Genomic DNA, 21459 nt, shown 5'->3' with positions numbered 1-21459 from the left:
TCCGCGACTGACAGCCCGGAGCAGCTGATCGGTAATTTCGATCGAAGCTTCTTGGCTTACGTTCAAAGGCTCCCTCGCGTTAGTTGGCTACGCTACGGTATACGTACGCGATTCTTTGCACCGAAATAATCTCGTTGCTTAAATTTCTATCATAAGCGTCGTATCGAAACAGCAAAGTTTGCAGGATCTTAAAGATCCAGGTATTCCACGAGTTCGGAATTAAAGGCAATGACACGGAATAAAGAGAAATGAAAAAGATCGGGGTTAGGTAGCAAGGATAGGCAAAGCATGGTAGCCAGGCAAAAATGGTCGTTTCTGAGAAACAAAATTAATTCAAGCCAAATTCTCTCGCGAGGGTCGACCTATCGGTCAATGAAATTTTCGAAAGACGATTCTAAAGGAGCCACGTTAGCCTGTTGTGTGAACGCAGCTGCACGAAGACGCGTATCGAGCTCCTCCTCGTCAGGATATCGTCCCTCGAGGCTCGTAGGAAGATACTTTGAGCAAACATCGGAAGGAGCGATCCTACCGGGCGGGTCCCGTTGTATCGTTTTGTTTTCGCTCTGCCGACATACGAAGCCACTGGTAGCAGTTGCTTCTCGCAGAAAAAAGAATCGCGCCAGCCGTACCGAAGAAAAGGAAAAGTGTACGAAAGTATAGCAAGGACAAACGACCCAGCCTTGTGTTTATCTAGGCCGGCTTTATACGCGAGAATTTGCTAAGAGTCGTCGCACGAAGGATTACTCGAGAATTCTAGTCGAAAGTCAGGCGTGAAAACACCGTTTATTATATTGAAATCGCGTTTCAACAGGTGACAAGTCGACGAGTACGAGGAGATTTCCGAAAGGAGAAATTTCTTCGCTAACTCGGTAACACCGCGTATTTCACAGTGTTTGAAAAAGTTGGAACAAAGTAAACACTTGAAAGTTCAGGAACGAGGTACACGGCTGGAAAAAAGTTAATTTATGGAATGCCATCGGGCAGGAAGAAAATTCGTAAAGTTAGCATTGGCAAACGGCGCTTGCGTGGAGCACCAGTGCATTCGACATAGATGCAACAAGTGCAGCCAGGGTATTACAAATCCACCCTATATTTGTAACGAGCGTAATTCACCGCAGGATGGCCTACTACTTTCGCCGTTAGTTCCGCCTTTTACGAGCGTCCTTCAACCCTAAACTTGCGGATGCTTCGTATTAACGATTGTGCTCGTAGGCAAAATATTTACTGGATATCGTAACGATCGTTATATCGGCAATTTCTGAGATATACGCAATGTTCTCTGTATGAAAGTTTCAAAGTTGAAAAGAATTTATTGCTCTTACTAATGTCGATTGGAACGAGAAACAAACAAACGAAAGAGCTGCTTTAATATATATGGCGAAAAATGGAAAGATCAATCCGCGCATTGAGACAGGAAAATAAGCGAAACAGCAAAAGTAACGAACACTGTCGAGATATAACGCGAGAGACGCGGCTATGTGTTACGCGTTTACGACGTTACGTTATGTTACGCGATATCTCGTTTCCACATTCACGTCCATCTCCTTTAACGAGGAGAAATCGCACGTGCGAATAAACTGCACCGCGCCGGCATCTCCGTAATTCAATGAACGTATTACTTTCGGTATCCTGATGGTCTTTCGCGTTGATCCGCGCTAACTGTCTCTCGTAGTAATCCTATCGCGTTTGAAACGCATCGCACACGCACCACCGTTCCCTTCGCTCCGATAAAAAAAAGTATCAACAACATCGAGAAATTCGAGTTGCGCCTGCGCTGCGTGCCGAAGCAGCCGGCTGTGCATTGACGCAACAAGTGCATGCAAGATGCACCACGACTCAGGGGGGTGGGGTGGAGTGGGTTGTTGGTTGACGGGGGGAGAGGGAGAGAGAAAAGCAGAGAAAGAGAGAGAGAGAGCGAGGGAGAAGGGTAACGGGGTTGGGTGGGGTAGGCCGAGAAAAGTAGGGAGTCGAAAGGGGTGGAGGACGAAGAGAGGCAGAATTAAATGCAAGGCGAGGGAGGGGGTACACCACCGGAGAAGGGCACGAGGTTGGCACGCGCCGAGTGCAACGATTCGCTGGAAGAAAAGAGAAAGACAGGAAGGACAAGGAGAAAGATAGGCGGAACGGTGGAGAAAGAAGGAGAGAGAGAACGTGTGCATCGCATCGAACGGAAAGATGCATCCTCGGCAGCTCTCGTGGCAGTTTTTTGATTCGTTTTCCCCCGCATCAACGATGCGAACATTTGTTTGCGGTTTATGAAGCCGAGGGGACAAGTGATATAGACAAACGGCGGCACTTCGGTGCAGGAAATGCAAACAAAGTGCATTCAGTCAGCCGGGTGACCACCGGCTGCAGGGGTCTAACTTACCCCCATGCACCCTTCCTATCGTACGACCTGAATGACCTGATACGCGCTGCGAGGTGCAGCGGCGTTGTTATGCAAATGGGAAAAGTGCAGACCCGCGTGTGCAAGTGGAAAAACATGCGGTTCGCGTGCACTTCGTATTATGAGATATCCACTTGACACCTGAACGTGGAAGCTTGTCAAGTGGTGTGTATTTGGTCCGTTCGATCGTAGATCCAGACGGTAGATCGCTGTTATTTATACGCTTGGTAAATAAATACCGATAATCTTCGTGCGCTTATTAGGAAAAAGAGGAAGCAAAGTTTCGATCGGACGTCGATACGTTTTCCATGTAAATATTACGCGCGTCTGCGTTTCGATTTGCATTTCGTACAAGCCGGTTTGCCACAATTCCAACGTACGATACGCGTGCCTGTGTTACGTGGATGCACCACAAAGCGGTGCTGTCTTTCGGCGAGTCTAAAGCAGTCTTTGCGGTCATCGCATTAAATTGATTAAGCATGTGCATGACTTCGAAAGTTTGGAAGAAGCATCGACCGCGCAGCGCGCAGTCTCTGAATTATGTATGTCTGCGTGAAAACCACAGAAGTGAGAACGAAGCGATCTAAATCGTACGGGAACCGAATGTATTCTCCGACCGCGCTACGTCACAAAACCCTGAAAACATCCAACGTTCCCATCAAAAATTTCTATTGACATTTAAAGTAACTCATCGATCACGGCAACATCTTCGAATCTTTAACTCTCTATTAACTGCCTGCACTTTTGAAGATGCGTACACGGGAAAGAAAGGAAGGCAAGGCATATATTTAGCATATGAAAATAAACGTGCTGATAATAGCATGGATAGAGTCGCACGATGATATAATTGTCACCATTCGTTACGAATTTTCCGTTCGGTTCTCACACTCGCGAAGCTAGAATAACGTCACACATTGGCGGACTTAACACAAAGAGGCCGATAGAGCCAGTTAAAGGAAATAGAATCAGAAACGCGGTGGATCCCATGGAATCATTGTAAGGATTCTTGAGGGGTGAGACCCTCGGACCTTAAACTAGTTTTCGCTCGTACCAGTCCGTTTCTCTTGGACATCTTCCTTTTTCTTTCTCCATCTATTCTCGTCTTTTCTTCTTCATCACTGTAACCACCGTACGAGAGTACTTTACATTTGAAACATATCGGCTTATATGGAAATGAATGTTTAGCCATGCGTCGGTCCTAAACATTAAAAATGGAAGAGCAACACTCGCTGCAGGAAGCTGATACGCGAGTTTCCGAGCTACGCAAAGAGGACAACTCGGAAGTGATACTCGTCCCTCTGAATTGTCGATCTGTCTATTGTCGACCGACGACCTCCCCGCCTAATCTCCTTGCTAGCTACCTTGACAAAAAATTTCATTTACAATCTACGGTACAACGGTTACGTTCGTTGCCCTAATTTAACCCTTTCGCTATGGCAAGGTCCAAAACAACGCACGTCACGTGTCGCATGTTAAGCATCGAGATACAGAAGAAAAATTGCATTTACCACGTTACGATGGAAAATGATACTTTATATATTTGACATGGTCGATGCAATCGGACAACCGAATTAAAACCGATAGCATGTACGGCTCGTTTTACCCTGCTTTCATTGCACGTTGCATTTAATTGCTCTTATCTGCTGTCGAGTATCATTACGACCGGCAACAAATCCCCGGTTTATACCTTTGCACGTTCCTATCGTCGATAAGGTTTCTTGTGGCAACAGGAATCGGTGGTATGAATAACCGAGAAGAGAAACGGAGAAAGGAACGAGGTTGGGGGATGGTGAAATAACAGATTGCAGTTGTGGCACGAGCGAGCAGCCTGGACTCAGCTCGGGGCTCGTAAGGAGAAGGCAGGTGCCACATTTTTTTCGAACGCCTGCTCACCGTCGAGGAGGAGGCTGCCTCGATGCGCAGAGGCTCCCAAACGTTTCTACTAGGAAGCAGCTCTGAGTAGAAAGTTTTCGATCAAAACAATAATATCGATCGAAGCAAACGGTAATTAATGATCGATCAAATGCCACTTTCCATCAATTTTATATCCTCCATTTACGAAGCATAAATCGATATCGACGTAAAAATTTCTTGATTAAAAGATGGTCATCGAACAACGTCAAAGTCCTTCGTAATAGAAATTCAGCCAGGACAAAGACACAAGGACGATTTAATTTCAAAGAAGTAGCGCTAGTAACGATCGACTAGGATCGGTAGGTTTTCAGCGAAGAAATTAACGTTAACGCCCGTTGACAGATACGATCGACGGATAATAGTGGCAATAGATACGTACCAGCGATCCATGTGTGCGTAATATATGTGGCAGCATGCAAAAAAAATGGTGCAAATGTAATTCATATTCTACAAATTTCCATGCATAAATATAGAACGATACCATTTAACGAAGCTAGGAATTGTAACATCGTTTATCCCATTACGGCACCTATGCTCCTATCGACGGAAGCAATCGCGATAAAAGAACACCGCGGAAATTTGCATAACAATAGATAACGAAGTTTTCGAGGAAGTTCGCTTCGGTCGAACCTCGAGCGAAGCGTGTAATTGGCCATCTTTGTTTTGTAGAGCTAACCGTACGATTCCTTTGATGGTATCCGACAATTATTCAAAATTCTATGACGCGGATGAGTTCCACTGCGGATAATCCTCGACGATTTTTGCTTGGACACGTTCGGCACGAGTTCAAACTCTCGTGTATGCGCGCTCGCGCGCATTTACTCGCGTGCGGCCAATTATGCACCTCGTTATGCCGGCATTACGCGTGATCTCTCTTTTGATCGAGAAATTGCCTAAGGTTAATAACCGCAGTTGAAGTTTGTGTAAGCGATTACATAAAATTTTTCGAAGACAAATGGACTATTAGCACGTAAGGACAAGTCGGTTCGGCGCTATCCGCACGGTAGCAGAACCTGAGAAGTTGAGCAACTTTCTGGAAATACTTAATGTATAATATAAGTGTAATTCGACCAGGCGTTTCCTGCACGCTCGCCAAATTTACGACCGTTTAAAGGACAGCGGTTAACGATATTCGTTGGCCGAATAAATTTTGATTACAACCACGGTAAGACGATTCATGACTAATTTATTTAATACGTGCATATTTGCATACGAAGTAACGCAATGTGTAAAGCAAAGCGTTTTATCGTAAAGGCGTTTTAGTCGAGAATATCGCCGATCAACCGAGTAACGCACGTATTAGCTAGTAGAGCAGTAGATACACACGCTTGGTTTCTAATCACAATACGATACCGTGGTACGAAATTCAGACACGATTTTACGCGAAGTACGTTATGAAAAAATTCAAAACTTACCGTTTCTTCGGTCCACTAGCAACGGATGGCTCCACGACAAGCACTGATCCGAGATAGGTATATCCTGAAACAAGAAAAGAACACAATTTTAAAGCATATTTATAAACAATACTATGGATATCAAATATGTTTCTACTATTATTCGAAAAGTTATATTTAAATAAATATAACCTGTTATATAGGTTATATAAAGGAGAAAAAAACCAAAGGCAAGATAACCGAATAAATACGAAACGCTTGAATTTTCTCAGAGCATCTAGGAAATAGGAGAATTGGTTTATTGGGTCAGTTTGGACAACCTGTTTGAACCAATGGTATATTTGACCTCTGACCCTGGTCAGAGCTACCGATGGGATATTTTCTCATGGAAAAATATGCTGTACACCGGTTTCGAGAAGTAGAACTTGGCGGTTGCTTCCGGGTTTTGATTTGCACATATACAACGTCTAACGGCATAAAAATCACTGCACTGATTTGAAACTATCGCGTACGTTACTCATATTCTAATCAGGATCAAGAGGTTATGTGAACGTATCCGTGATCATAGTCTCGGGCTAGCGAATTTTTCGACACGGTCCGAGGGTCACAACGTATATATACATAAATGTATGTATACACGAGTATTTCCTTTCCTAGGCACCAGGTGTCTTCTGCCAGTTAGACCCATCTAATTTTCTCTAACCAGTTCCTCTTTCTAAATGTAATGCCAAAAAAATCTACGAAACCACTTTTGTCGACCACCGAAAGTGACCCTTTTCGCTCGTCGTATACAAAATAAAACTTGGTTACATGAAAAATAACTATTTTATCCGTTATATGATTGGCAATTAGACTGTGATTGTTTCTTACGCGCATCCTGTTCGCGACAAGAGGATGCGCGCGCATGTGTTTTGAAATCAGTCAGTTACGGTGATTAACACGACGTGCACAAGAGTCAATTACGTGATAGATTATAAACGTTTAACTCGTCGATTCCGGGAAAAAACCATTCAACTCTGAGATTGTTCGAAAGGACGTGTGTTTTTTTTTTGTATTCTAGTCGATTAAACGTGAACAGAAATACGCTTCGATTACTTCGCAAGACAAGGCCATCGTAAGAATGTAAACATAGCTCGGTCGGCAGCAAATGGCGCGATTTCTACTCACGATCTATGATCAAAACAATCTTGTTCGCAATACCGGCAAAACAAAGTATTAGAATACTTTATTTAATCTCTCCTTTTCAATTCGTATAACCTTTGGTAACGAAATATTATTCGTTTAAACTACAAATTGGCAATCGAAAGGCGTCACCTCTACTAAACGATTTTTATGATTACAAATGGATGAATGTACAAATATCGACTAGCGAAGTTCGAAAAACTATTTCAAAGAAAACTTACGAAGAAAACGTTCTTTTACTTGTAATTCGTGATCCTCGGACATACGTAGATAAAAACGATGTGTGCTTGATGTATACTCAATGTAAAAAAAAAACGAAGAACGTGTAAGATGTTTCTGAACAAACGGGGCAGCAAGACGTCAAATATGGCAGCCAACGATGTCAGAATGCAGTGGATTGATCGTTAAGACGAGCTTCTAATAAAGGTCGGTAGAAATGAGATATTCGCATTTAATCGTAATAATTTTGCCTAAAATTTATACAGAAATACACATACGCATAATAGTAGATGTATCTGTATCGTTTTCTTAGATGTTTTGCATAGCTTTATAAGTTAGGAGGAATTGTTCGATTCAATAATAAGTTATTTAGAAGTGGTTCGGCGAAAAGGAGATCCGTGTTCGCATGAATTAGTTACAGTCGGTTTGCGCCATAAGTAAGTGGGCACGCAGGCTTGTTGATGATCGTGGCAGACCGTCGCAGATCGTCGTCGTCGTTGTCGTTGAACATCGATAACGATCTCGGCGCTTCTCATTTTCGTGCGCGGAGTGGTATTTTTTTGAATGAGCCGAGTCCGCTTCAGAAAAACCGGGTAGATCTCTCTTGCGGGGTACAATGGCGTGTGGCGAGTGGCGGAATTGTGTTCGCGAGGAGTCTATTAAATGCAGCAGAATGCTTGGTACAATGAGGGTATATAATATAACCTACCGGGCGGACTAGCTTGGAAATTCGAATGAATTAAAAATGCGCGTATTAAACATAAAACGACGAGGAGAAGATGGCGTTACGGTATCTTCTGTAAGTACTCGAAAGTGAAAAGAGGCAGAAAGAGATGGGGAAAAAAGAAAAGGAGGAAGTAGCGCTTAAATGGCTACTTAGTATGGTCCCGTGTCGAGTCTCCCCTCGAATGGTTCATCTCACCCTGTAGCAATAATATTCGTAAGTGTTTCCATGCACGAGTGCTCAGCCTGAGTACCAACAGGTTTCATGCGAAAGCCAATTCGCGACAAGGTGAGAAAAAAAAAGGAGGGAAGGTAGAACTTGACGAGGTTTTAATTTGATTCTTATGCTGCGTTAAATTCGACGTGTGCTTTTACGCTTGATTTCACGTGTTTGCCATTTAGTAGGCTATTACGATAGGTTACAACGTCGTCTTCCAGCGAATATAATTTTCAACTAAGCAGGAGCTGTTTGATCGCGATGATCCCGTTCGTGTCAAAATTTACGACGGTCACACGCTCGATTATTTTTTCGAACGAGCTTAATATTTGCACTACCCGCGTTGTCTTCTTTAAGCACTCGTTATTTACAAATCGAGTCAAATAGATTATTTTTGAGGTTTGAACTTTTACCCTGCTAGTTATTACCACATCGTATCATACTATATCCTTGCTGTTGTATCGTAAACGAACTCGACATGCTTTACGAGAAAAGAGTCTCATCCACAAGACGATCCGCCGCTCCTGTTTCGAATACCGAGTTACGAAATCGGAAAAATTCCTACGACGAAGTAAAACTTCGATATGGATTAGCTGGCGTTGGTGATACGAAGTTACAATTACAGGACGTGTTATCGGGTAACCGCGAGAGACGCACGATCCGCGAAGAGAAGCGTAGGCATCTGTTTCGAAAACGGGACACCCGTTATATGCCTAAAATATACCGGCATCTCGCATGGGGCGCGCTGCTAAGAAATGCAGAAACAGCAGTTGCTATGCTAGGTGGTACTCCCTACAAACACAGGCATACTTACACACGATACACGCTCGAATCTCTCTCCTTCTTTCTAAGCATCGGTGAAATTCGTGCATAAGAGAGACACACGCAACAAGCACTCGTATACGTAGAGAAGGGTACGCGCGTCTTACCCAGTCACACAGAGATTTTTCGGGGGTTCGCTCCGCGTGTATACCGTATGCCTCGTGTACGCGGCCGTGTGTTCGTGTAACGTACACACTCGCGTACGAGGGAGTAGAGAGAGCGAACTAGAAAAAAAAAGAGAAAGAGAAGGAGCGAGAGGAAGCGAAATAGCGAGAACTCGAGGGGTGTAGCCGTGGTGGTATTAGAACGGCAGCGAGAAGGGAGCAGAAAAAAGGGAGTGGAAATGAGATAGGGAAGGCAGCGTACGAGGGACGACAAAGTGAACGGGATAGAGACGGAGAGCACGGGTGAAAAAGGAGAGAAACCAGCGAGATAGAGGGAGGGAGGGAGAAAGAAGCTGTTTGAGCTAAGCGCAGCCAGGGTCTAGAAGCGAGTTTTCGGATCGAGTCGGTGTATGTGGGCAAGAGAGTAGGTTAGCAGGCTCTCCCGAGGGAGAGAGTAATAGTAGATTGTCCTGTTGAACGAGCAGGATGGCAAGTGCCTTTATAGTGGGTCAGTACTAACCGGCACCCGGCTAGCAAGCCTTCAAGGTCTCCTTAGTGCTCCTACCTCCTCCCTCCCTACCCACCATCTTCCCTGCTGATGCCTACAACGAAAACTGCCAGGTAGGTGAGTCGAGAGCGAGCGAGACCGAGCTTAGGAGAGCTATCCGGAGGTCGTCGCGCAATCTATCTAATATATATTCATTTTTTCTCTCGCTCTTTCCTTCCACCTCTTTCTCTCGCTTCACCGCGCCTTCCCTTTTCATTTCGCTTCTCCTCTTTGTCCCTCTTTCTCGATACGTTTTACCGGTTCCTAACTTAAATTTCGTCAATTTCTGCTTGACGGTGAGACGCGATCGAACGGGCTTTCATGCCTCGAAACCCGGTTACGTTCGAATTTGTAAAACGACGCGAACTTGGCCGACGATTATATCTACGTAATTAGCAATCGTTCGAACATGCAACGTAACGGAATAAAGACGAAAAAATACGTAATTAGCGAGTTGCACGAGAAGTCGTGAATCATCTTTAATTATGTATCTCGAGCTTGATCGGTTATCAACGTTTATTTATAACGCGTGTATTATTAATAGAAAGCGTTCGCTTCGATACCCGATAGCTTCACCAACGTAGGTAACGTAAACCTCGCGTATCTCAGCTGCCAGTACAGCGTTTTTCATATCTCGGCACTTGATACACCGAGACGATTCTTCGGCCAAGCACCGGTGGCGAAATACTCGTTCGTAACCTCGGATATTCAATACGTAATTATTAGCAGAAGCAAAATTAGACGACTATTGATTCCTCGAACATCTACGAAATCTCGAGACGTATTCGGAGTGTTTGAAATATCGCTACAACGATAAGGCGAGCCTTACAGGATGACATAACAGCGAGGAGTTTCTTGCGTCGGTCAAGGAGCAAGGGAGAAAGAAAAAAAGGGAAGAGAGGTAGAGATAAAGAGAGCTAGAGAGAGCACCGGCTCCACGGGGAAGTAATAAAATATTTGGGTAGCGCTGCGCGGGAATGGGAATGAGAACAGGTTCCTGTTGCGCATTCCAGGCCGATGCTGAATACCGATGCCTTGGACACGGCGGTTGGCACGGCTAGGTACATAAATTACTATTGAGTTACAACTCGCTAGTTCAGTCCCACGGAAATCGTTTGCGAATCGTGAATCACGGGTCGAAATCGCGTGAATCTACCCAGCAATTTGCCGATTAATATTTTCAAACGAGTTCGCGTATATCGATTTTTTTTGAAAGATCGATCAGCCATCGGACGTTGCTCGCCGAACCTAATTTTTCCAGTTTACTTGATAAACAAGGACGTCGATGTTGGTAACGATGTCATTTGAAACATCGGAAGACAAATAACGCGTTTCCCTGACAAATATCGCTTCTGGTACGGGGACACGCGATCCAGATACAAAACGACCGCGAATATAACAGCATCTAAAGGAAAAATGTTCGGGAATAAAATTATATAAACATTCGCGTGATTCGATATATAGGTAAAGATTTGCGTGTGGCTAGAATATTCGGTAACGAACCACACGAGGCGTTTCGTTCTAGAAGCGCAGATAAGGAAGGGCACGTGTTTCTATTCGGGGAAACGTAACGTTTCGTTGAAGAAAATACACTGGAACGTTGGGTAAAATTTAACGTACCTACATCGGAACCGTTTTTAATGGGACGGTAATTAAACGTACGGTGTACGCTGGCTTCGTATTAATCTCAATTCCGCGTCGGAAGCCAAGAAACGAAAACGAACCGAACGAAATAGCGAAAGGAAGCAATGAAAACTTTTTCCCCCGAACGGACGAAAGAAAAATATCGCCTTCCCATCCAACTAATAGTTGGATGGATGGTTCCTTTTAATAAACGAAGATAAATACGGTTGGAGGACAATCGCGCTATCTTCCCGCGAAGTTTGTTTACGCGGTAAAAAAGATTCGAAAAGAAATTTGAGAAGCAGAGAAGAAACAGGAATGATCGTACGAGGCCGCGGGATATCGCGAAAAGACAAAAGGACGAAGAGACGTCGCGTCGATCGGGTTTGACACGATGCGGTAAATAAAATTGGAGCAGTTAGTCGGTCGGATCCACGCTCGTTTTCGGCCTGGCAAAGAATAAAGCAAAAATTGCTTCGGTCTCGGTTGGCCTTGTGGCATACTTCTCTCTCTGTTTCGCCCTCTGTTCCACCCCCTTTCTCTGTCCTGCTCGTTCCTTTGCCGCTTCTTTCTCGCGCCAAGGACTCTCCTTTCTTGCTCCTTCTCGCACACCCTTGTGCCGCGCTCGCAGCGTGAGAGCGGCCACACAAAGAGAGCACGAGAAGCACAATGGATTACTTAGACGGGTAGGTTAGTTTGCCGAATGAAGCGAATGGGCCCACGCACGTTAAGATAGGTCCTGACTGAGAATCCGCAGAAAGCGCGCCAAACGCAAAATCTCACTCTCCATTCGATTTTCACACCACGATACCTTCGTATCTAGACTCGTCCGTTTCGTCGTGTTTACGATATCCTTATCGACATCCCCGAATTCTCATCTCTGTCGAAGTACCAAGCTCTCCTAAGTCTGTCCCTCGATGAAACTGTCGTTTCATCTAGAAACGTTGTGCGAATTACAACGACTCTGAATTTCTGTTAAATTACGCATGATCCAATGTACTTGTTGCATGTACGTATTATGACGATCGAACGGCAGATGTCGACGAGAAATTTGTCGAGTCGATCAAGTACGTGTTTCCTCGAAAATTCGCATGGTTCGCGGCTACACATATTTTGTTGCGTGCAAGATGAGATAGCGATTCGTAAGACGATGAAAAATTCGCCTATGTGTATTGTAAGGTGGCGTGTCGATCAATTTTAAATCTCGTTGCGATCGACTACGCCGAGTTAACCAGCGCGTGTGCTCGATTTCGCCCGAGCGATATACGTACGATACGATATGAATGGCGAAAGTTTCTTCCTGAAAGTGTACGATACTGAAAACGAAAGAAACGGAGCGGCACTTGTCGAGATTGTCGTGAAGTTACTTGTACGGCGTACATCGCTAATAGCGTGAACGTCGTAGCGCGGCAGCGCACGATAACGACTTTTATCTGACAAATGGACAAAGTTCAGAATTTCACGTTTGTATAAAGTGGCCGAATATTTCATGAATCTCCGTGTAAGATGAACACGCGTCAACGCCCCTATCTCTTGACGTCTCTGTTTTCAACATAGTAAGCCAATGTCTCGAGCACTCGTATGTAACTTCGCGTTATCCAACAACGATTGACCAAATCGCTATCATCACGCCACGATGATCGAACCATTAATATCTGTAAGATTTGTCTGGTTACCTTGATCCAGACATTTGTCAAATAATATCCAAAAATATACGTTTACGGTAAACCGGTTATTATTCCGTGGCAATTGTTCTACGAATTGGTATCGGTAGAATTTGTTGTTTTATTCCTGTTCGCCTATCTTAAATACGGAACTCGTGGAGCCGACGAATCGTGATTTCGGCGCGATTTTCTTCCAGCAATGCTCACGATGCGAACCGTTGAATTCGACCATACATAGGCTTCGATAGACAAAAAAGAAACGCGCCAATGAAAAGAAAAGAAGAGGCATAGGGAACAGCGAGAAGCAGAAAGAGTCCAGGGTCTCCGTTCGTTCGTAGATTAAATCACTCGGTCACTTTTCTTTCGTGGAGCCGACCGGGACAAAGGGCGGCGTTTCTCGGAAGAGACTCGGTCCGAGGTTTGAGAATTAAAATAATATCCGCTCGTTCGGAGATTAATGGCGCCATGCCGATGCAATTTTTCTACGATGAGTTCCCTCTCTTTCGCTGCCTGCGTTATTTCGATATTCCTCGTTGCCACGTACGCCAGTTATTCCACGACTCTTCTTCCTATCGTTTCGATTGAAACTCCCCATACTTCGAATTTCGACTCGGCGATAGAAGCTCGAAACAAATTAAGTCGCCGCCTCGACCCTCGACTGCTACCTACGTTCCTAGAGTATTTCAGACGTCGTAAACATTGTCACGATTTCGCGGTATTTCGATGATCTTCGATCAGATTACGTCCCATAAAATGTAACTTATTAATTTACATGTTGCAGATCGTCTCTTGGGTTACCTTAGAATTTTATCAGAAAGTCATTCCTTTTAACGTAGCAATTAGCGGGTTAATTAAGATACCGGAGAAACGTACACGTAATCTTAAAGAAAAATTCGAAATGTATTTTCAACGAGATTCGATTCCCATTCGATTTCCACTCGATCGTACTTTGCGCGCAACTGCGAGATTGTTCTTAATTCGTGGAAGGGAATCAGTTTCACCGAGTCGCGTTGACGAAATGCGAAATCACCGTGAGCCCTGTGTAGGATACGACGGAGGCAGGTGCGAACGAGCTGTTCGTGCCTTTCCTTCCTCTCTCTCTCGACCCGCCGATCCTCCCTTCCTTCTATCTTCCTCGCTTATCCTTCGATGGATACGTCGTTGCCCAGTTCATTGACACCTGTCGAAAGATTCGGATTTCTCTCTTCGTACCTGACAATTACGCGCACGTGGGCCCAAGAGGACTCACTGCCGCCACAACTGGCAGACGCTTTAATCGTCTTTCTCCTTTTTCTTTTTCCCCGTTCTGACATAAAGATTCCGTTCATGGGCAGAAGGGAAGGACGAAAGTCGGTAGTCTGGATAAGATGCGTTTTAAAGAAACGTTTTCGTCGCGATTTCCCTCGTTCGTCCTTTTTTGTCAGATGGCTGCTGCGCGTCGAATCTTTTTTCACGAATTTACGACGAACGAAGCGTGAACGTTACTCGTTGAAAATACAGATTACGTAAGCGGATTAGCTACGGTAATCGTAGAGAAAAACTCGGTAGCAGATAACGATAGGATACGGTGAACGATAAGGAGTGATCCTATTTTTTTCCACTGGGAAGATATAAGGGAAAGCGTTGAACGGGCAATGCTGGGAGTAAGAAGATAGCTGATGCCACTGTTACAATAAGAAAGATCTCGTTGAAAACGGTTTGGTTTCGGGGTAACAGTGGTAACACGGTTATTCGCCGGCAAGTCAACGGCCGGGTATCTAAAACAAACACGTGTCTTCAAAGGTTTCTCGAGCGAACAGAGGCCACGAAAGACGAAGACAATGTAGATAGAAAAGAGAAAAAAAGTCGCCGCGTGGGAGGCCTAAGGAAGAAATAGAGAATTGTCGACGAAGCCAATATAGAAACACTCAAAATAGAAACTGCTCCGGGGATAATATCATACAGACGTCTCAACGTTATCAGCATTTTACGGTTCGATGTAACCTCGTTAATTTCGTTCCAATATCGCGGAACGAAATGCGTGGATTTCCCTCGAAAACCTAATGCTGTATGCTTTTAATTTTAACGAGTTCTTTTTTTTTCTTTCTTTCTTTTTTTCTTCTTCTTCCTCCGACGATATAAATTAGTGGTTTTAACGATTCCTCAAAATTCTTTAAACGATATCTTTAAAGACCGAATAAAAAATTACGATCGCTTAATTTCGGTGCAACGAGAGAATTTTATCGGTCGTTAAAAGCCACGGCTAATTAAGCCACTGATTTGCGGTTGCGAAATCGCGTGACTGATAGGGAAGTTCGGTGCGAAGAATCATTACGTTTCATTCATTTCGAGGTATCGAGTATGTTGAAATTTCACAATGGCTTTCTCGCCCCCTGGTCCCAAGACCATTCAGTTAATGAAAGCGGATGGCTAGACGAAAAAGAAGACGAGAAGACACCGCACACTCTCTTTTCGCCGCTCTAAAGATAGCACTTCCTCCTTGCAGACGCGCAAGCACTTTTTGCGCTTAAGCCGTACATTCGTGTCGGTGTTAAATCGAGTTCTTTTCACCGTTGTTCTCAACCTAATACTCGGTTAATCAAATTACCGTTTTATACGCCGAAACCAAGTAATTTTCATCCGCGCGTGTACAACGAACGCAATTTACCCGGACGTCGTTGTAAGACCCGATCGCGACTATAAAGGAATTCTTTCGAGCCGAAGAAAGAAACATTTAACCGCTCTACTAGAAGATAAAATATTGGACTTCGCAGTCATCGTGAAGTAGAAACAGATTCCCGCTAATAATAGCTGGTGTAAGATTCGTTTTATATTATCGACACGTACAACAACGTTTGGGTTGAACGTTCGTGAGAAACATGGAACCATTACTTCGATCGAACATTGGTTATGTCGCAAAGAGCGCGAATAATGGTTGTAATTAAGTTTAATCGTTTTTATTAAACACGTGTTATCTGTGTGTGCGCGTATCATTTTGCGCGTCACGTAGATCGATAAGACGCGGTTTGGACGCGTAGCAATAACGTTTGACACGATCTGCAGAAATTTTCTTTATCGTAATAGGATCGTGCATGTTAACATAGGATTATTCTTTTTGTTTTTAATTTGCGTCGATGTTATTATGAATCCCGAGGTTCGCTATGTCCGAGGAGAAACCGAATCGTCAAGTTCCATCAGTGTCGGTTACCGGTGCACTGTTAACAGGTAACTTTTTTCGAGAGCAGGTGGTCTCGAGCAGGCACGCGACAAATCAAGCTGACCGAACCACGAACAACTGGAAACTTGCGATTAAAAATATACATTCTTTTCCTCTCTTTTAACCAGCTAAACGGCCATTGAATACGGACGTTTCGTCAAACTCGAACACGAAGAACGATATTCCCACGAAATCACGATGCCTCTACGTTCTAAAAATCGTTGTACCTTGATATTTTTATGATAAATTCTAACGCGAAACAGAATTTTTTGATACGGTTTCCTATAATAAAAGTTTTCTATAGCTGTTAAGGTACTATAAGATATTTCGTTTAATTATAATTCTACGTTGGAAAATAGTGACAACATTTTAGTCGGTACGATGTTCTCATGACTCGAACAAAATGAAGACATTAAATGGCGGCGAAGCTATAGTCCTCGGTGAATTAATATCGATGTTTGTAGTCTGATGTAGTTTAACCGCGACTAGCCTTAGTTTAGTTGGTCTAAAACGTAACACAACCCACCAAACTAGTTCTGTACTAAGCGGTAACGTTCTCCGCACACGGTATTGTATCCAAGGATCAGCCCCGCATACATATGTACCGCTGCTGCAGAGCAACGACTGAGCCTTCTGTATTGCTAACGAAATAGAGGGAGAGACTATTCCCTATGAATCGTTCCAATGTTCGTACCGCGCCTCTTTCTTGCAACCCGGCTTCTAAGCAAGCCGACCGTTCTCGTGGTATTCTTTGCTACATTTTTGCCTACCATTATACTCCAAATTTTCTCAACTGCTTACGTCCCGTACTTCCTGGGAATTCAAATACTTGCAGTAATTTATACCGTGTCCAAAGTATCTAACCTTTATTTTAATTATACGAGATAGAATTACTTTATCGTATAGACATAGGATATTCGTCGCATCGAATCTTTACCGTAAATCGGTTTATCATGGCGAAGCAAGTATTGCGCGTCGATTAGCATCTCGTACTTACGAGACTGTCACGAGCGTGACAGTGATTTATCTTATATACGTACGACACGAAAATGATTGTTTCGCGATTACAGATACAAACGATCTTGTTATACGATATATAGGCAAGATGGTTTAAAAACGATCCTCGGGAAATATCAACGCGTACTCTACATACTCTTCCATCCCGTTAACCTTATCAAGCTCTAAAAACAATCGCAAGTGTATCGATCAACGTAGGTAGAAATGCGCGTACGTTGCTTACGAAGTCGTCGACAAAATTTACGATCTGGATTTACTCGATTAGCATGGCCATCGTGCATGACGAGTGTGACTAACCAATTTCTACGGACGCGTCGAGATGAAGTTGGCGGTATTTCACGATGTAAATTTTAACCTCGCGTCAAGCCAGTGGGGGAACCATACGTCACGCGTACAGACGCGACCTTGACCACGTTTTTTGGGCGGGAGAATCACCGACGTACAGGCGTGAGTGGTTTCTAGTCAAGTATCGATCTAACTTTTCGAGACAAAGTTGAAATTCAGTACGGATGGTCAGGATTTATAGGCGTGCGATCGTTTTACGAAAAATATGAAAGACGCGTCGACCATGTCGGTAACCGTTTCTTCGTCTACGACTATCGTCAAGCTACTAACGGATTATGAGAAAAAGAGTAGCTGCATCGATTTACGTAGTCTTTAGCGATTTTAATCGATCTTTCGCTTTCGCAGTGTTCCTACGCCTTTGACAAACAAGGCTATCGATAGACTATGAAATTTATTTTACGCACCGTTACCCTTGGTAACGCATGGTCGGAATGAAATTTCAGTATTCTTTCGCGATAATTGGATTCTAATCATTTACGATTAAACAACCGCTTATCAGTCGCCCGATTATATCGTAATTTTCGTTCAATGCCGGAATCACCATTGCCATGTTAGGCGAAGCTGGCAATCGTATCGATCAACAACAGTATGTTGGCCACGACGCGAATGATTATCAGAAACTTATCTCAAAGGCGAAACCCACACGCGTGACCTTGCCGGTATAACCGGCTCCGCCATCTTGCTGATGCGTGCGCCTCTCCACCACGTGGATAAGTTTTCCACACGACCCGAGCATTCGTAAAGTAGTTTCTATATCTCGCGCCGTTTTTAAGGGGAATTTCAAAGGTACGATTCGCTCGGACGAAAACCTTCGAACGATTACGCAGGCGAAGGAGGCATAGAATGTTAGCCTGTACGATGTAAAAATATTTAAAGTCGTAGACTGTATCGTGGTATTCGCAACGTACAAAGTACATATTCGGCGAAAATGGAAAAATAAATGTTTTCGATGAATACGTTTTCGAGATCCCATACAGGGGCTCTCAATCCGATAGAAAATGTACAGTGGTTATTCGTCTAAAGCGGTCACCGATTCCTCGAGGTAACTCGCGTAAATAGATCGTATTCAATTTGTTTTCACGGTATTTTCACGGTTAGAGCGACCGAAGTGAATATAAAAATTAAGGAATCAGCAACGAGTCGCGATTGTCCTTTCGCCAATGAATATAATTGACGATCGATTTACCCGAATAACACGGTGAAGTTGTCTGTTATTTGCACGTAGGTATAGTAAAAAAATATATTCTAATACACGAATACATGTGTATATAAATAAAATATACGTGTATATATACATATCTGTAATTGCGTTGATGGGCTTGGATAGGGTTGACTATATACAGGATACCGATCGTTCGATCGAGGTAGGAAAGTAAATGTAAGCAGAAAATCGTGTGAAGCATATGTACAAGCGTGCAAATGTTCATATATTTCTACTTAGAATATCTTACAAACTAGTTGAAAAAGCATGTAAAAGCGTGACAATGTTAATGTACAGGTAGACGGAACTTGTTGCACACGTAATATACAAAAAAACTTTATAGAAAACAAGTTGACTTCCCTGGTTGCAGAGTGTATAGGCCGTACCTAGAGAGTAATATCATGTAAAGCGATAAAAACATTTTGCAATGTCTAAATTAATCACGAAGGCCCCATGTCCCGTGCATTGCCCCTTGCGAAGGTTCTTCTTCGTTCAGTCATGAAACGTGACAGCAGACCCTGTGTGATAATAGCGACAACAGCAGTAAACGTAGCGATATATTGCCATAGTAAAAGCAGTATACATAGGTATGTACATATATTTTACAAGAGGTTCGGTATCAGCGTAGCAACAGCCGATAAGAACATAAAGTATAGCGACATAGCGAAGCGATCTATCCAACATTATCTCATCTGTTGATTCTGAACTCACCGTTAAGTTTGTCGATTGCACGATCCGCTACAGATTGATCGGTACAGTCAACGAACGCATAGCCGCCTCGTTTCACCAGGATCGTCGTACACGACAAATTATGATCCTGAAAGAGTTGCCTGAGGGCACTCTCGTTACAATCCGACGGTAGATTGCCCACGTAGAGCTTCGACATGGTGGTTGGCTCGCTCTTGGACGTTATGGTGGCGGCTTTTCCGAGATGCGTCTCGGTCACGTGGCTTGAAAAATTTGCAGCCTAGTGGCACGCGGCTAGACGATGCGATCGCTGACGATGTTGTCCACAACACGCCAACGAGGATGTACGATCACGTCGCGATAACGATGGAAAACCGAGTATTTCGCACAAGGAGACCCGAAGTGAGATACACCGATGAAAGTCGCGGACGAACTCGACGATGACACGACCACGGCACGTTTACGACACGTCCAGGATCGCAACTATCCCCGATACGAGACGAATACACGTACGGGATGCAGACGATGACGACGACGACGGCGACGACGACGACTACGACAACGATGACGATCTTGAAAATCCTGTTATCACGCAGGAAGAAACGAACACGAGAGCGCGCTTTCGTCAGGGTCTTTCTCGTCGCCTTTTTCTCCTTTCCTACTATCTTAACGTCTCGACGAACACGATTGTCTTTCTCGCGTGATACTCGGCCTGATTTTTCGCGCTTGCACACCAAAAAACGAAAGGGACACAGGAGGTTTATCGTAACTTCTTGAACGATCTTCCAAGCGTTCCTGGCTCTACTGTCTTTTGTTTTCTCCTTTCTTCCTTTCCTCTGGAACCGCTGTCTATTTCCCGCTCGCTTCGAGGTACAACGACTCTCTGTCACGTCGAGTCGACACCGGTAGTACACAGACTTGGCGTGTTTCCGGTAGCAATGGATGTCTCTCGAGCCAGCTCGATCATACAAACCGACGAGGATGACTGCGACGACCGATCGGCGGACTATGACGACGACCGTGTCTTCTCAGAAATGACTCTTCAACTTTTTTAAGGTTAAGGGACGCGCGTTGACCGTTCTCTTGACGATTCACCGTGTGTCCAGCTACTTCTCTCTCCTCTCTCTCTTTCTTTCTTTCTTTCTTTCCTCTCCTCTCGTTGCGACGACGACGACGACGCACCTTCCTACCAGTCTCTTGTCTCTTTGGCTAGACCACGACACGACGTCCGAGGGGCTCTCTCATTCCGTGTTTTCCCTCTCTCTCTCCTTCTCGTCGCTTCACCCTTTCTCGTTCCCTCTTTCTCTTTCCTCTCATTTGCTCTTTCGCGTGTCCTGGGGGGCAATACGATGCAAACTCGTCACTCTTCTCTTTTTTTTTCCGCTCCTTCTTCCTTGCTCCTTTTTACCAACCGTACAACCTTCTTGTCTCTCCTTGCTCGTGCGTGCACTTTCTCACTCTTTTTTTCCCTCTTACAGTCTGTCTTATTCTAGCAACTAGAAGCTCGCGAGCGCTAAGCGGGAAACCGACTCGAAATTCGCGAACACATCGCCTTCTATTGGCTCGTATGGGACCACGTGGCTACCCCACCGACTCCCGCCTCTGTTTCTCATTGGACAATTTTCGCACGCCGGTTTTCGCAGCCGGCAACGTGTCTGTGTCTGCGTGCATGTTCGCTCTCGCGTGCATGCGTGCTCGCTTGCTCGCTCGCTCGCTCGCTCGCTCGCTCGTTCGTTCAGGTTGCGTGCACGCACACGAGCATGCGTGTACGCGAGTAGAAAATGTACGTACGCGTGGCCGGTACACGCGTGTGAGCGGCGACCCGCGCGAACGCGTCCACGTTTCTCTTTCTCGCGCCTTCCCATCGTCGTTTCCTTACTCTTTCTCACCGTAGCGCGTGTTCGGTTCCTGCAGAAATCTACCGGGTGTTTTCGGCGAACGGTAGCATGGTTAACGAGTTCCTTGCTCCTGCTTCGTCGTTGGTATTCATATTGAAAGATCGTTGTACGAATCTATCAGCCTTTTTCTTTTTTTTGCTAAGCGCCGCTGGAAACGATGAGACCAGCGAATGAATCGAAGATGCGTATCTTCGTGCCCGATTTACATTTATATAGGCGACTAGATGATTTCTGTACAACTATTTCGTAACCTTCGTTACGTTGCTCTATTGCAGCAACAGTAGGGTAGAATCTATTCTTCTGACTCGTTACAAATGTTT

General features: G+C 44.4%; 1 protein-coding gene across 1 annotated transcript in view; it reads right to left on the bottom strand.

Moving 5' to 3' along the window:
- The window catches only part of LOC117207429 (insulin-like growth factor 2 mRNA-binding protein 1), a 73060-nt gene extending 53352 nt beyond the window's left edge, over positions 1–19708 (bottom strand). The window contains exons 1-2 of the mRNA XM_033447656.1: positions 19266–19708; positions 5716–5779 (exon numbers count right to left, since the gene is read on the bottom strand). Of these exons, the coding sequence (XP_033303547.1) occupies positions 5716–5779; positions 19266–19440 (239 nt within the window). The 5' untranslated portion in view covers positions 19441–19708. The remainder of the gene's footprint in view (positions 1–5715; positions 5780–19265) is intronic.
- Between the last annotated feature and the right edge of the window lie 1751 nt (positions 19709–21459).

This window comes from Bombus bifarius, unplaced genomic scaffold (assembly GCF_011952205.1).
Source record: "Bombus bifarius isolate JDL3187 unplaced genomic scaffold, Bbif_JDL3187 scf7180000008030, whole genome shotgun sequence".
NCBI classification, from domain to species: domain Eukaryota; kingdom Metazoa; phylum Arthropoda; class Insecta; order Hymenoptera; family Apidae; genus Bombus; species Bombus bifarius.
The sequence above is the reverse complement of the archived record's forward strand: the minus strand, read 5'-3'. Positions and strand labels throughout refer to the sequence as shown.